The sequence below is a fragment of the Notechis scutatus genome, chromosome Z (genome assembly GCF_049901735.1).
Source record: "Notechis scutatus isolate UNSWTSFEM ecotype Mainland chromosome Z, rNotScu1.2, whole genome shotgun sequence".
Taxonomy (NCBI): Eukaryota; Metazoa; Chordata; class Lepidosauria; order Squamata; family Elapidae; genus Notechis; species Notechis scutatus.
Window position 1 is genome coordinate 108,183,176 of NC_142025.1, and position 15,151 is coordinate 108,198,326.

General features: G+C 36.7%; 2 protein-coding genes across 2 annotated transcripts; both read right to left on the reverse strand.

The window, feature by feature from the left end:
• On the reverse strand, window positions 1-777 carry LOC148129086 (olfactory receptor 14J1-like). The gene has a single exon (XM_087947354.1). It carries the CDS (start codon window positions 775-777, stop codon window positions 1-3), a length of 777 nt encoding a protein of 258 aa, XP_087803480.1.
• Window positions 778-9,169: 8,392 nt separating this feature from the next.
• Window positions 9,170-10,096, reverse strand: LOC113423025 (olfactory receptor 14A16-like). Its single transcript, XM_026684243.1, has one exon. It carries the CDS (start codon window positions 10,094-10,096, stop codon window positions 9,170-9,172), a length of 927 nt encoding a protein of 308 aa, XP_026540028.1.
• Window positions 10,097-15,151: the final 5,055 nt, after the last annotated feature.

Consider the following 15,151-nt stretch of genomic DNA (forward strand, 5'->3'; position numbering starts at 1 on the left):
TCAGCAAAGTTTTGTAATTTGATTTCTAATTCTTTGATTAAACAATTTCCATAAAGCAGCTTTGATATCCTTATTCTTCATGCTATAGATTACAGGGTTCATCATTGGAGGGATCACAGAGTAGATCACTGCAAATATCTCATCCCAATTGTAAAAAGACCCAGAATTTGATATGAAATAGGAAAATATACTTGTACCCAGGAATAAGCAAACAACAAAAAGATGGGGAATGCAGGTAGAGAAGACCTTTTGTCTGCTGGCCATTGAGGACATGTTCAATACTGTCTTAAATATTTTCACATAGGACGTGATAATTAACATAAAACAAACAACACCAACCAAAGTACTAAAGAGAAGAATCCTGATTTCATTGAATTTGGGATCGAAGCAGGAAATCTTCATGAGGTGTGGGATTTCACAGAAGAACTGATGGATGATTGTGGAACAGAAAGGCAATGAAAAAAGGGTTCCTGCATGCATGGCAGCATTAAGAAAACCTAGCACCCATGCAGCCCCTGCCATCTGGAAGCAGCTTCTCCATTGCATCATAGACATGTAATGTAAAGGATAGCAGATAGCCACATATCTGTCATAGGCCATAGCCGTGAGAAGGAAAAGGTCTGATGACACGAAGAAAAGAAAGAAAAACATTTGTGCAAGACATTCCAAATATGAAATCCTTCTTGCATTCATGAGGGCACTGACTATTGATCTGGGAATAGTGACAGTGGTGGATCCCAGATCAACAATCGCTAAATTGACCAGAAAGAAATACATTGGTGTCTGAAGATGGTTGCTCATTACTACTAGAGTGATAAGGAGAAGATTTCCTATCAATATGACCAGATACATCATGAGAAAGACCACAATGTGCAAAAGTTGGAACTCCCCTTGCTCAGAAAATCCCATAAGCAAGAAATCCATGATGATGGTTCTGTTTGGCATTGTTGAAATTTTAACTGTCAGAGAAAGAAGTATCAATATAACAACTCTTGCTTTTGAATATGATTCCATTTTATAGAACAATAGTTTCCAACTGCCTTTGTTTTAATTTTGATATAGTGACTCCCAGAACAAGAAAGCTATATTTATACATTCAAGATAGTTCTTCAGTACTGACATCCTTTATTAAGGAACTTTTTCTGCAGGAGAAGAATATAATACAGTACAATACTTTATCATTTTATCTAATCAGATAATTACAATTTTGCTTAAACTTGGGAGTTCAAATAGGATTTATTTTTTCTTCTAATATGCAGAGGCATTGCAACTATTGTTTGGTATTACACCCTGTAAAATCTTCAGCTCCATGGTATCTCAGGGATGTGAAGTACATCAGGCTTAATTGCAACCTGAATTAGATTCATCAATGAAGGCCAATATACAACATGTCCCAGGATAATGTTGCTGGATCCAATCTTGGTCAGTCAATGGAATAAAAGGTTTTGTCATCCAAGCTTTCAGATTCATGCAGGAGCCCATCTTCAAAAATCTTGTCTCTAACAGTATGTGCGTGTCTGCTATAGAGAAGTTCCTTGAAGCTGGGCTTCAGCACAAGTCCAAAAGCTCAGAAGATAAAATCTCTGGTCCCAGTGACTGACCCAGATTGGATCCTGCTATATTCTTTATCTCTAATGGAGGGGCCACTGTGTCCTGCTACGAATTTCAATGAACTTTAAACTGAAAAGAAAGACCATATAAGCTGCTTATATGAAAACATGATCCCATATAATGACACAAAACAGCCCAACCATATTATATTCATCATAATATAATAACTTCTGTGACATAAAAGGCCAGATCTAGAACTGAAAAAGCATTTCTGCAGTGCCAGCTTCCTTTCATTAAAGAAAAAAAATCATAGAGAGAGCATAGTGTGGCAATGATTATCAAACATTAATGTAACATTAGATTTTTTTCATATCACCAGGAAATACTGATTTTGCATACCTTTGAAATTTTAGAGATAGGCCTAAATATTTTAGAGACATTACAAATATTATTCATACTTACACCCCCTCTTCCAAACCTGCAGCTATGAGATTGAGATATATCCAAGGATTGGAAATAAGTCAGGTTTGATTGCAGATTTAATTTAATTCTCTATCTGGAATAGAATATAAGAACTACCATATTGTTTGTGCAGACCTTGTGTAGACAATAGAATGCTATTGAAGAAGCCTGAATCTAGACAACTAGTCATATCTACAATTGTTCAATAGAAACCTCTATACTTGATATATTAGTTAGTTAGCACAAAATTTGCCCTGCAATTGTATCATTTAAAGTGTTACATATCTCCTTCCAGTTTTTAGTCTATTTTTATAAAAACCATGAATACAACAGCAGCAGCAATGACAACCTTGGTTAAAAGGCATAAGAAGTTTTTGAAAAAGTGCCCATTGAACCTTTCTTGAATAGTCTTTAGAAATTTAAATTTTAAAAACTTACTTTTTCCCACTGATCTTTTTAAATTGATAATGAAAACAACCACACTAGCATTCAGTATCCAGTTCTTTTTTCTTCTTTTTGTTTGTATTTCTTTCACGTTCCACAAGCCTCTCAAAATCATTTGTGGCAGATTTGCAGCACAACTCTAGTTCAAGCACGATGCAGATTGATGGAGAAAAACCTAGTGAAGAACACCAATGAATATGAGAGTTACATGATAGAAATGAATCCTTAATCAGCATCCAGAGATTATTGTTTTTATTCCAAAACAGAAGTGAATTTTAAAAAATTACAAAGAGAAAAAACTATGTTTCTCACTAACATACTATCCTTCAATTCTCATTCTCCAGCTGCTATTTATGCAATGCAATGGTTACATGCTACAGATTTGGTGGGATTCAAACATGGCTTCCTCCTCAGCATTTGCTAACTAGTTCCACAGGGAACAACTTTAATGACCTCTGTACGTGATGGATTGATTGCACAATTACAATTATAGTGGTGACAGATACAATTCTCCCAGACACTGCAAGGACGTGATGTTTTCTTTCAACTTGAGGAAAATACACTAGGGGTACAAAATATTACCGATAGTAGCACTATAGTCCAAAGTGGAAGTTTTTCTTTCCGTAAACTCCTATGTTTAGAATCTAAATTAATGTAATACATGGAAATAATTGTTATAATACAAGAATGTAAGCAAAAATGAGAAAACTGTAAATCAATGTCCCCATTCAGAAATTTGTATTGTAAAATATAGAAATGAAATGGAAATGTACTTCATAAAATTGTGACTCTTATCATAATCAGATTCTTATCAACATTTTGATTATCCCTAAAACTGTGTCCAGTTGAATTGCAATATCATGGAAAATTTAGTCAAAGATTGAATGCAAGTTTACTGACTTGGGCCCCTGAGCCTACATAAGCTTGACCTATTTTGTGAGGATTCAGTCTACATGGAAACAAAGCATTACCCATTATGATGTCATACTGATGTCTGAGGTTAAGAGATATCTACTGATCAGTGGTGGGATTCAAAAAAATTTACTAGCAGTTCTGTGGGCATGGCTTATTTGGTGAGCATGGCTTGGGGGTCATGTGGCTGGGTGGGTGTGGTGGGTGGTTATGTGACTCGGTGGGAGTGGCCAACTTGACAGCACTCACGTCAAGGGGTGCCTTGCCTGGCCTCTCCTCACCTCAGAAATACAATTTCCCTCTCTATTTATTTACTACTACTGAACATCCAAAATACACTATTTAATCCTATGTATATATGCCATATGTGTACATACATATTACATTGTATAGTGTGTGTATAGGCACACAAAAAGTTACACTATCTACTATATATACTGTGTGTACGTGTACGCACACACACACAACCACACATAGAGCTCTTCTAAAACTACATACATTCAACCTCACTGCATTTGGAAACCGAGTCCACTTTCTACCACACATTTAACTATAATTTATGTACATTAGAACATTGTACACACTTTCAGATTTACTTCCCTAACCTGCATATGACTGTAAGAACCCAGGAGATGTCATGGATTGAGCAAATATGGTAAAACTCACTTAACAACGCTCTTGCTTAGCAACCAAAATTTTGAGCTCAATTGTGATCATAAGTGAAGGACTATCTCTGTGTTCCTCTGCATGGCAGCCTTGTCCTAATAAACTCCTCTGCCAATTTTCTTCTCTGTTAGAGGCACTGTAAGGTCTGGCAGCACACTTAAGCCAAAAACGAACCAAAACAAAGACTTAAATGGAGGCTTGCAAATTAAACAAAACAGACTTTTATTCTTTGATCAAAGTTAAAGATCTGGGAAGAAGTTCCTAGCACATCACAAGAGACATGGGAGGAAAATTCTACAAAATACAGAAAAATGCCATGTACTTTTAAGATTCTTAGAAGTCGAGTAACTGCAATGTAAAACTCTCTAACTTAGATTTACATCTTTCCTGTAAAAGACAAATCTCTCCCTATCTCTTCTCCTATTGTCCATCTAATTGATCACAATTGACCACAAGGAGGCTATTAACAGCATACTTCAAAGGTGTGGAATGGAGGTTTTTACATTCCCAGAGAGGTACGTTTCATTCCCATGGGGTGAAATGTATCAATCCAGGAAAACAGATGGATTCAGATTGATTTATATGGGATTTACATTGACTTCTGCAAAGCATTTGACTCAGTGGTACATGACAAACTATTATTAAAATAATTTTTTATGGGATTTCCGGACCCCTTCACAAGTAGATTACTGCCTTCTTGTCAAACAGGCAACAAATAGTAAAAATAGGAAACGCCCTATCAAACCCTGCACAAGTTATCAGCGGTGTCCCACAAGGGAAAATTCTGGGATCTTTACACTCTTTACAGTCTATATAAATGACCTTTGTGATCACCTTATTAGCAACTGTGTCCTCTTCGCTGATGATGTAAAACTATTCAACACAACCGTCCATGCTACCGTCCTTCAAAAAGACCTTGATTATGTGTCTGAATGGTCTAACAATTGGGCAACTCCAAATCTCTACCAACAAATGCTCTGTCCTACACATTGGTAAAAAAAAAAAAAATCTATATACCGAATAAAAGCTAGGCGGATATGACCTTGTTGATGACCCTAAGTTTGTCAAGGACCTTGGAGTTCTCATATTGAATAATCTAAGCGCCAAAGCTCAGTGCAACAGTATTGCCAAAAAGGCTTTAAGAGTTGTAAATTTAATTTTACAAAGCTTCTCCTCTGGTAATACTGTTTTGTAAACTAGGGCATTCAAAACCTTTGCTAGACCAATACTTGAATTCAGCTCTACTGTCTGGAATCTACACTGTATATTAGACATAAATACAATTGAGCGAGTCCAGAAGTATTTTATCAGAACAGTACTACATTCCTCTGTTCGCAACAGAATATCCTACAGCACTGGACTTGAGATTCTAGGCTTAGACAACCTTGAACTATGCTGACTAACATTGGACTTAAGCATAGTACATAAAATCATATGTTACAACATCTTACCAGTTAATGAATATTTCAGCTTTAACAACAACAACACAAGAGCACACAACAGATATAAACTTAATGTAAACCACTCCAAACTTGATTGCAGGAAGTACGATTTCAGCAACAGAGTGGTCAATGTCTGGAACTCACTACCTGCTTCTGTTGTCACCTGCTCAAACACCCACTCCTTTACCCTCAAACTAACCTCTATTGACCTTACCCCATTCCTACAAGGTCTCTAAGGGGCGGGCATAAGCGCACAATCATGCCTACCATCCCTGTCCTATTGTCCCCAATTATTAATTCCTACATCTTGTATTTAAACTTATGTTTATACTTGTTTCTGTTATAATGTAAGTTTTTCTCAGATAAATAAATAAAATATACTTAGATCTATGTCCAATAGAACCACAAGGTCATGGAAAACTTGCATTCAATCTTAGACTTGGCCTATTTATTTGGGTCCCTGAAAAGCTACCTAAACTTGTGATTCAGTGTGCATGGAAAAGTCTCCAAACTGAAACTGAAAGGAGTGGGAAATAATAAAACATAAGATAAATTACAAGCAAAATAAGAAACAATAAAATCAGATAAATATAATCAGTGTACCTAAAGGCCCCAAGTTGATGCCAATCAGACTTCCATATGGAAGTTATTCTGCAAGAGGCTAGCTACTGCCAAGAAACATTACCTATAATCCTCCACTTATCACATAGAGGGATTCTCAATACTACCAATCAGGGCAAGTGTACTAAACAAATGATTGAATGCCTATGTGAAAATATTGTTCTTTACATACCTAGATACCTAAAAGCCAGCATATAGGACCTTAACATTTAAAACCACTTTTTTGATTTGTATCTAGAAACTTATCCAAAATCTATCACTCACCACACTATAGATATCATATGGCTATAATCATTCACATCTGCCTTCTTTACAAATGTACTTTCTGAGTAATTTTCAAAGTTAAATCTATATTTTGTAAACCCTTGAAGACTTGGTCCTACCCAGTGGTGGGATTCAAATAATGTAACAACTGGTTCTCTGCTCTAATGATTTCTTCCAAAAACTAGCTCATCAAACTGCTCAGAAAGTTAACAACTTGTTCTCCCGAACTGGTGCGAACTGGCTGAATCCCACCACTGGTTCTACCCCTAGACCTGTATGGTGGTCTTCCAAATTTGTCCAGAATAGTATGGGTTTATTATTGAATGGCTTGTAGTATAACTGTTATTTATTACTATATTTTTATATTTTATGAACTGTATATTGCCATAAACTGTATGTTAAGAAGACAACTATTGAATATAAATTGACCAAATAAATAAATAAATGTACAGGGTAAATGCAGCATTTGGGCTGCTGCTTTCTTCTGCAAGTAATTTTCAAGTACTGTTCAATGCTATGCCCATCTATAGCACATTTCAGTAATCTATCCTGATGAGAACATGAATTGTCAGATCCTCCTACTCTGAATAAGATTGCAAGTGGCTAAAACTGGAATAATTCATTGCCCATGGCCTCCATCTTTTCTTCTGACAATAGCCATGAATATAAGAAAATACCCCAGTTGTGTTCTTTCAGAGAAACATAAGAGAAAATCATTCCTTTGGAGACAAGATCCCAAATGGCTCTGAGTGGCTTACATTAAAAAAGAGTAATTTAAAAAATGAATCATAATCATCCAGAAGACAAACTCTCCAAAACAATAAACATTCTATAAGGGCTCAATTGCTAGTCTTGCTGACAACCTAAGAGAATAGTCACAATTTCAATAATTTTCTGAATATCATCAACTAAAAGTATATAGAAGTATGGGAGGTGGGATGGGGAACTATTCCAAATGCAGGAGCTGTACAGAGAAGCCTGTTATTTGGTTCCAATAAATGACCTGAGGTATGCTCATTTTGTCTGATGTTACCTGACAATCAGAAACAATTAGGAAAGGCAACTCTACAAGTAGACAGGCCCTATGCATGAAGGTCTTCATTGGTGATAACCAGAAACTTGAATTGCATGTTGAATAGAACTAGTAGCCTTTGCAGCTTGAATACAGTGAAATCACATAGACAGAATGTGACATGCCCATCACTAACTGCACTGACATATTTATAGCTTAACCATAGTTGTTGTCAAGGGTAGCTTCATATATTGCATAGTGCAGTTATCCATTCATGAGCTGACTAGGGCATGAGCGGCCATCTGGCGGAATCTCCTGTTCCAAGAACAGATAAAAGTAGTACATTAAATAAATTTATTCAAAGGCTTTCTTGGTCACTGCGGCCATCTATTCTTGAGTAGGACCTATGAGTTTAAAGTAACTATCAGGTTGTGCACCAGTCTTGAATGGAGACATGCCACACCATCCAAGATTAGAGACAGAATGTTCTCAGAGAAGAATGTGCAGGTTATGATGGTTAAGGGTTTTCTAATTCCAACATACGTTGCCATCTTTGGCAAATACCAGCTTCAAATTTTGGATTTGAAAATCAAAAGCTTGGATTTTTTTCAACATAAAACATCCTGTCCTTGAACGGCTGGGTGATCTGGACAGTAACATTTGAATCACTATAAGTCCATGAATTTGCCATACGATAGATAGATAGATAGATAGATAGATAGATAGATAGATAGATAGATAGATAGATAGATAGATAGATAGATAGATAGATAGATAGATAGATAGGTAGGTAGGTAGGTAGGTAGGTAGGTAGGTAGGTAGGTAGATAGATAGATAGATAGATAGATAGATAGATAGATAGATAGATAGATAGATAGATAGATAGATAGATAGATAGATAGATAGATAGATAGATTCAAAGATTTCTAATTGTTTACATTTATATGCAGATTGAATCTACAGTGGCACATGTTACTTCAGTATCAACAAGTAATGCCTTCTTCTAATATGTGTCTTTTTTTAGAGCTTGAGAAATAGAATAATTGCTAGCAGAGAACAATAATAAACAAAAAAATAGATATGCTACCTGCAACATATTGATAAAGTTTATTCTTACATCTAATCTTGACATGCTCCCTGTTTTCAGTTGGTGACCTTCACTTGCTTGTAGACAGATATGTTGGATGAAGGAGTTATTAATCAGCAAAATCAGAATGCACCAATGTGATAAATGCAGAGTAAAAAAAAATCCCATTGTCTCACTCAGAACTTCACAGGGGCAAAGATTTGTTTATCATCTATTAGCCTGGTCTCAATAACTTCTACGTGTGATAAAACAATGCACCTCTACACAAAAACTGACACCAGTAAAAAACATTTCTCAGAACATTCTGAGTGTGATTTCAAGAAGGCTATATTTAAGAGAGAAAATAAAAGCAAAATATAGATTTTATGACAAATTATTTGGGCAAGAGAAGACATAAGAATATTTTCCATTGATAAGTTTCTTATCCCAATATATAGTATAATAAATATATTAATGCTAAAACATGGGTGTAAGATCTAATTTATATTTTGCTAAAGGTTACAACAAGTAATTGCAGCTTTTCAACCATTTTACCCGAGTGTGTGTGTGTGATTCTCTGAAATGACCATTGCATCCAAATAAGTAAATTGTAGTTCACAAGGCATAAATGATAATAGAGATGTTATTCTTAGGTTAATACAATGTGAGATATTTTTGAATTCATAAGCAAAAGTTGCTTAAAAATTCAAGTTAAGCAGGTTTTGTATTTTAATTTGTAATCCTTTGATTAAATAGTTTCCATAAAGCAGCTTTGATATCCTTATTCCTCATGCTATAGATTACAGGGTTCATCATTGGAGGGATCACAGAGTAGATCACTGCAAGGACTTCATTCCATTCATCAGAAGATCCAGAATTTGGTATGAAATGGGAAAATATACCTGTACCACATAATAAGCAGACAACAAGGAGATGGGGAATGCAAGTAGAGAAGGCCTTTTGTCTACCAGCCATTGAGGACATGCTTAGTAGTGTCTTAAAGATTTTTACATATGATATGATAATTAACATAAAACAAACAACACCAAGAAAAGCACTAAAAAGAAGAACCCACTTTTCACTGAATTTGGGATCAAAGCAGGAAATCTTCATGAGGTGTGGGATTTCACAGAAGAACTGATGAATAACTTTGGAACAGAAAGGCAATGAAAAAAGACTTCCTGTATGCATGGCAGCATTAAGAAAGCCTACCATCCATGCGCCCCCTGCCATCTGGATGCAGTTTTTCCATTGCATCATAGACATATAATGTAAAGGATGGCAGATAGCCACATATCTGTCATAGGCCATAGCCGTGAGAAGGAAAAGGTCTGATGACAGGAAGAAAACAAAGAAAAACATTTGTGCAAGACATTCCGAATATGAAATCCTTCTTGCATTCATGAGGGCACTGACTATTGATCTCGGAATAGTGACAGTGGTGGATCCCAGATCAACAATCGCTAAATTGACCAGAAAGAAGTACATTGGTGTCTGAAGATGGTTGCTCATTACTACCAGAATGATGAGGAGAAAATTTCCTATCAGTATAACCAGATACATCATGAGGAAGACCACAAAATGCAAAAGCTGGAACTCCCGTTGTTCAGAAAATCCCATAAGCAAGAAATCCATGATAATGGTTCTGTTTGGCATTATTGAAATTTTAGCTGTCAAAAAGAAGATATCAATTTCACAAATCTCCACATTGAATATGAAATAATATTAAGCAAAAATACTAAGTAGTTTTTTAGCAAAATTTTGTAATTTGATTTCTAATTCTTTGATTAAACAACTTCCATAAGCAGCTTTGATATCCTTATTCTTCATGCTATCGATTACAGGGTTCATCATTGGAGGGATCATAGAGTAGATCATTGCAAGTATCTCATCCCAATTGTAAAAAGACCCAGAATTTGATATGAAATAGGAAAATATACTTGTACCCAGGAATGAGCGAACAAAAAAGAGATGGGGAATGCAGGTAAAAAAGACCTTTTGTCTGCTGGCCATTGAGGACATGCTTAGTAGTGTCTTAAAGATTTTTACATATGATATGATAATTAACATAAAACAAATATTTTCTTAAATATTTTCACGTAGGACATGATAATTACCATAAAACAAGCAACCCCAACCAAAGTACCAAAGAGAAGAATCCTGATTTCACTGAATTTGGGATTGAAGCAGGAAATCTTCATGAGGTATTTGATTTCACAGAAGAACTGATGGATGACTGTGGAACAGAAAGGCAATGAAAAAAAGAGTTCCTGTATGCATGGCAGCATTAAGAAAGGCTAGTTAGTATCCATGAAACCCAGGGATGGGATTCAAATTTCTTAACAAAGGGTTCTGTGGGTATGGCCTAGTTTGTGGGTGTGTCTTGGTGGTCATGTGACTGGGTGGGTGTGGCTTGCTGACTGGGCATAGTTTTGTGGTCATGTGACTGGCTGGGTGTGGCTTGTTGGTCATGTGACTGGGGTAGGTGTGGCTAGGTGGCCATGTGACTAGCAAACCAAATATAAGTGGTCCTCGCTTAATGGCCACTTGCTTAGCAAGTGTTCTAATTTATGACTGATCCCCCTAGAGCTACTTGACCTGTTTTTGGTGTTTTGACAGCCATGCACACACACACACACTTATGATCAGTTACAACATCCCACACAGTCTTGTGACTGAGGTTTTCTATGTTTTTTGCCAGTTTACAACGATTCCTTCTGGTTTCCGGTTAAAAAGCCCATTGGGGAAAATGGACTTGTTTAACAACCACAGTGTTTGCTTAATGACCACAAGGTTCACTTAATGTGTTTGCCTAACCCGGGGTCTGCAACCTTAAACACTCAAAGAGCCATTTTCTATTTTCTTTTAAACAGATCTCTCTCTCTCTCTTTCTTTCTCCCTCTTTCTCATCTCTTTTTTCTTTCTCCCTTTTTCTTTCTCTCTCTCTCATCTCTGCCTCTCTCTCTCTCTCTTTCCCTCCCTTACTGTCTGTCTTTCTCTGTCTTCTCTCTCTGTGTGTGTGTCTTCTCTCTCTTTCCCTCCCTCCCTCTCTTTCTTTCTCTCTATCTGTATGTATCTCTTGTTTCTCTCTTTCCCTCCCTCTTTTTCTGTGTCTCTTGTCTCTCTTTCCCTCTCTCTCTCTTTCTGTGTGTGTGTGTGTGCTTCTTGTCTCCACCCCTTTCTCTCTGTCTCTTGTCTCTCTCTTGCCCTCCCTCCCTCTGTCTCTCTCTGTATGTCCGTCCCTTGGGGGGGAGGGAAGATAACTCACTTTTTTCAGTGTTGTTGTAACTTTAAATGGAGGCTAAACAAATAGCTGTAAGTCAAAGACTATCTGTATCTGCTGCTTTAACCTTCCAATTAGCATCTAACTAAATTTCAGCTGCATCTCTTCATCAAGCACATAGGATAATTTCCTTATTCCCAAAATGCAGGAAAATAACCCAGGCTTACAAGAAGTTGTACTTCTGATGTTTTTTAAGCTTAGCAACTTTAAGGCATGTGGACTTCAATTCCCAGAATTCCCCAGGCAGCATGAGACCTGATCATTTGATTACTCCCAAGTCAGTAACATGAAAGAATTACCAACTTTAAAGATACTGAGCATTGTATCTCTGTATGAATCGATTTAGTAAGATTCCATACCTACCACATTCCTGTCTCTGCTTGGATAGAACCATCAAGGCACTTCTACTGGATTGCTCCTTGTACCAAGGCTCTGATTTAATATTGCCTCTTCCTCCTCCTCCTCCTCCTCCTCCTCCTCACTAAATGCATGGATTGACCTCAAATGGATGTTACCTGTTTTCTACTGGTGGGTTAATCTATAAAATGTAATATAAACTGCCCCTTCATCACAAGGGCACAGCTTTAAAGATATTAAAGTCCCCACGCAAGGGATACTTGCTCCTGGCTACTTTAAAATGCTTTAAAGCCCGGTGCCGCTCCAACAACGCTTCCGGGAACTTCTCCTTGTAGCACTGAGCTCCTTGTCTTTTATTTTGAAATCCAGCACTCTTGGGCTTCAGCGCTGGATTTTAAAAGGCAAGCTCAGTACTACAAGAAGTGCCGGGAAGCCAATGAATTAGTCGATTAAATAATATTTTTAAACTACTTTCTCTCCCAGCAATCTGGGCTGAAACAGAATTAAACCATATCTGCTCCTTTGTTTTCTGAATGGATTTTATAGGAAGGAGGCTTAAATTCACACAAACACACACACCAGCCACTTCCCACTCGATCTACCTCATTTAGGAAGCTTGGAGGACATCGTCAGCAAGAGCAAAACTCAATATCTTCCAAATGGGATGGCATGGGGGAGGAGAGGAAGGGATTCTTGCTCCAGGCTTAACGTCCGACAGCTCCAGCAACATATCTTTAGCCTCATCAGAGGCAAGTGGCCAGGAGGGGAAGGCGCGGGACCAGCCAAGGGAATGATTTTCCAGTTCTCTGAACTGAGCAGAATCATAACATACGGTTCTATAGAAGTGGAGGGAACTGGTAGAATCCCACCCCTGATGCAACCCCAGCCATCTGGAAGCAGTTTCTCCATTGCATCATAGCAATGGTGGGATTCAAAAAATTTTACTACCTGTTCTGTGGACATGGCTTGGTGGCCGTGGCAGGGGAAGGATACTGTAAAATCTCCAGTCAGAGGTGGTATTTGCCAGTTCTCCGAACTACTCAAAATTTCCACTACTGGTTCTCCAGAACTGGTCAGAACCTGCTGAATACCACCTCAACATCATAGACATGTAATGTAAAGGATAGCAGATAGCAGGATAGCAGATAGCCACATATGATGATGGTTCTGTTTGGCATTGTTGAAATTTTAACTGTCAGAGAAAGAAGTATCATAACAACTCTTGCTTTTGAATATGAGATAGTGACTCCCAGAACAAGAAAACTATATTTATACATTCAAGATAGTTCTTCAGTACTGACATCTTTTATTAAGGAAGCATTTCTTCAGGAGAAGAATATAATATAGTGCAATACTTTATCATTTTATCTAATCAGATAATTACAATCTTGCTTAAACTTGAAGTTCAAATAGGAATTTGTTTTCTTCTAATATGCAAAGATATTGCAAATATTGTTTGGTATTACACCCTATAAAATCTTCAGCTCCATGATATCTCAGGGATGTGAAGTACATCAGGCTTAAATACAATCCCAATTAGATTCTTTATCAATGAAGGCAAATATGCAACATGTCCCAGGATAATGTTGCAGGATCCAATCTGGGTCTGTCAATGGAACAAGAGGTTTTGTCATCCAAGCTTTCAGATTCATGCAGGAGCCCATCTTCAAAAAACTTGTCTCTAACAGTATGTGCGTGTCTGCTATAGAGAAGTTCCTTGAAGCTGGGCTTCAGCACAAGTCCAAAAGCTCAGAAGATAAAACCTCTGGTCCCAGTGACTGACCCAGATTGGATCCTGCTACATTCTTTATCTCTAATGGAGGGGCCACTGTGTCCTGTTACGGATTTCAATGAACTTTAAACTGAAAAGAAAGACCATATAAGCTGCTTATATGAAAACATGATCCCATATAATGACACAACACAGTCCAACCATTTTATATTCATCATAATATAATAACTTCTGTGACATAAAAGGCCAGATCTAGAACTGAAAAGGCAGTTCTGCGGTGTCAACTTCCTTTCTTTAAAGAAAAAAAATCATAGATGGAAAGCATGGTGTGGCTATGGTATTACATTAATGTAACATTAGATTTTTTTCATATCACCAGGAAATACTGATTTTGCATACCTTTGAAATTTTAGAGATAGGCCTTTCTTCTAATATTTAGAGATATTACAAATATTATTCATACTTACACCCCCTCTTCCAAACCTGCAGCTATGAAATTGAGATATATCCAAGGATGTGAAATAAGTCAGGTTTGATTGCAGATTTAATTTAATTCTCTATCTGGAATAGAATATAAGAACTACCATATTGTTTGTGCAGACCTTGTGTAGACAATAGAATGCTATTGAAGAAGCCTGAATCTAGATAACTAATCATATCTACAATTGTTCAATAGAAACCTCTATACTTGATATATTAGTTAGTTAGCACAAAATTTGCCCTGCAGTTGTATCGTTTAAAGTGTTACATATCTCCTTCCAGTTTTTAGTCTATTTTTATAAAAATTATGAATACAACAACAACAACAACAACAACAAAACCTTGGTTAAAAGGCATAAGAAGTTTTTGAAAAAGTGCCCATTGAACCTTTCTTGAATAATCTTTAGAAATTTAAATTTTAAAAACTTACTTTTTCCCATTGATCCTTTTAAATTCATAATGAAAACAACCATCCAAGCTTCTTTTTTCTTCTTTTTGTTTGTATTTCTTTCACATTCCACAAGCCTCTCAAAATCATTTGGAGCTGATTTGCAGCACAACTCTAGTTGAAGCAGGCTGCAGAAATGAATCCTTAATCAGCATCAGAGATTATTGTTCTTATTCCAAAACAGAAGTGAATTTAAAAAATTACAAAGAGAAAAAACACTATGTTTCTCAGTAACATACTATCCTTCAATTCTCATTCTCCAGCTACCATTTATGCAATGCAATGGTTACATGCTACAGATTTGGTGGGATTTAAACATGGCTTCCTCCTCAGCATTTGCTAACTAGTTCCACAGGGAACAACTTTAATGACCTCTATGTGTGATGAATTGATTGCACAATTACAATTATA

Excerpts from the sequence above, each read along its gene's own strand:
- LOC148129086 (XM_087947354.1), bottom strand. The coding sequence starts at position 777 with ATGTATTTCTTTCTGGTCAATTTAGCGATTGTTGATCTGGGATCCACC.
- LOC113423025 (XM_026684243.1), bottom strand. The coding sequence starts at position 10,096 with ATGCCAAACAGAACCATTATCATGGATTTCTTGCTTATGGGATTTTCT.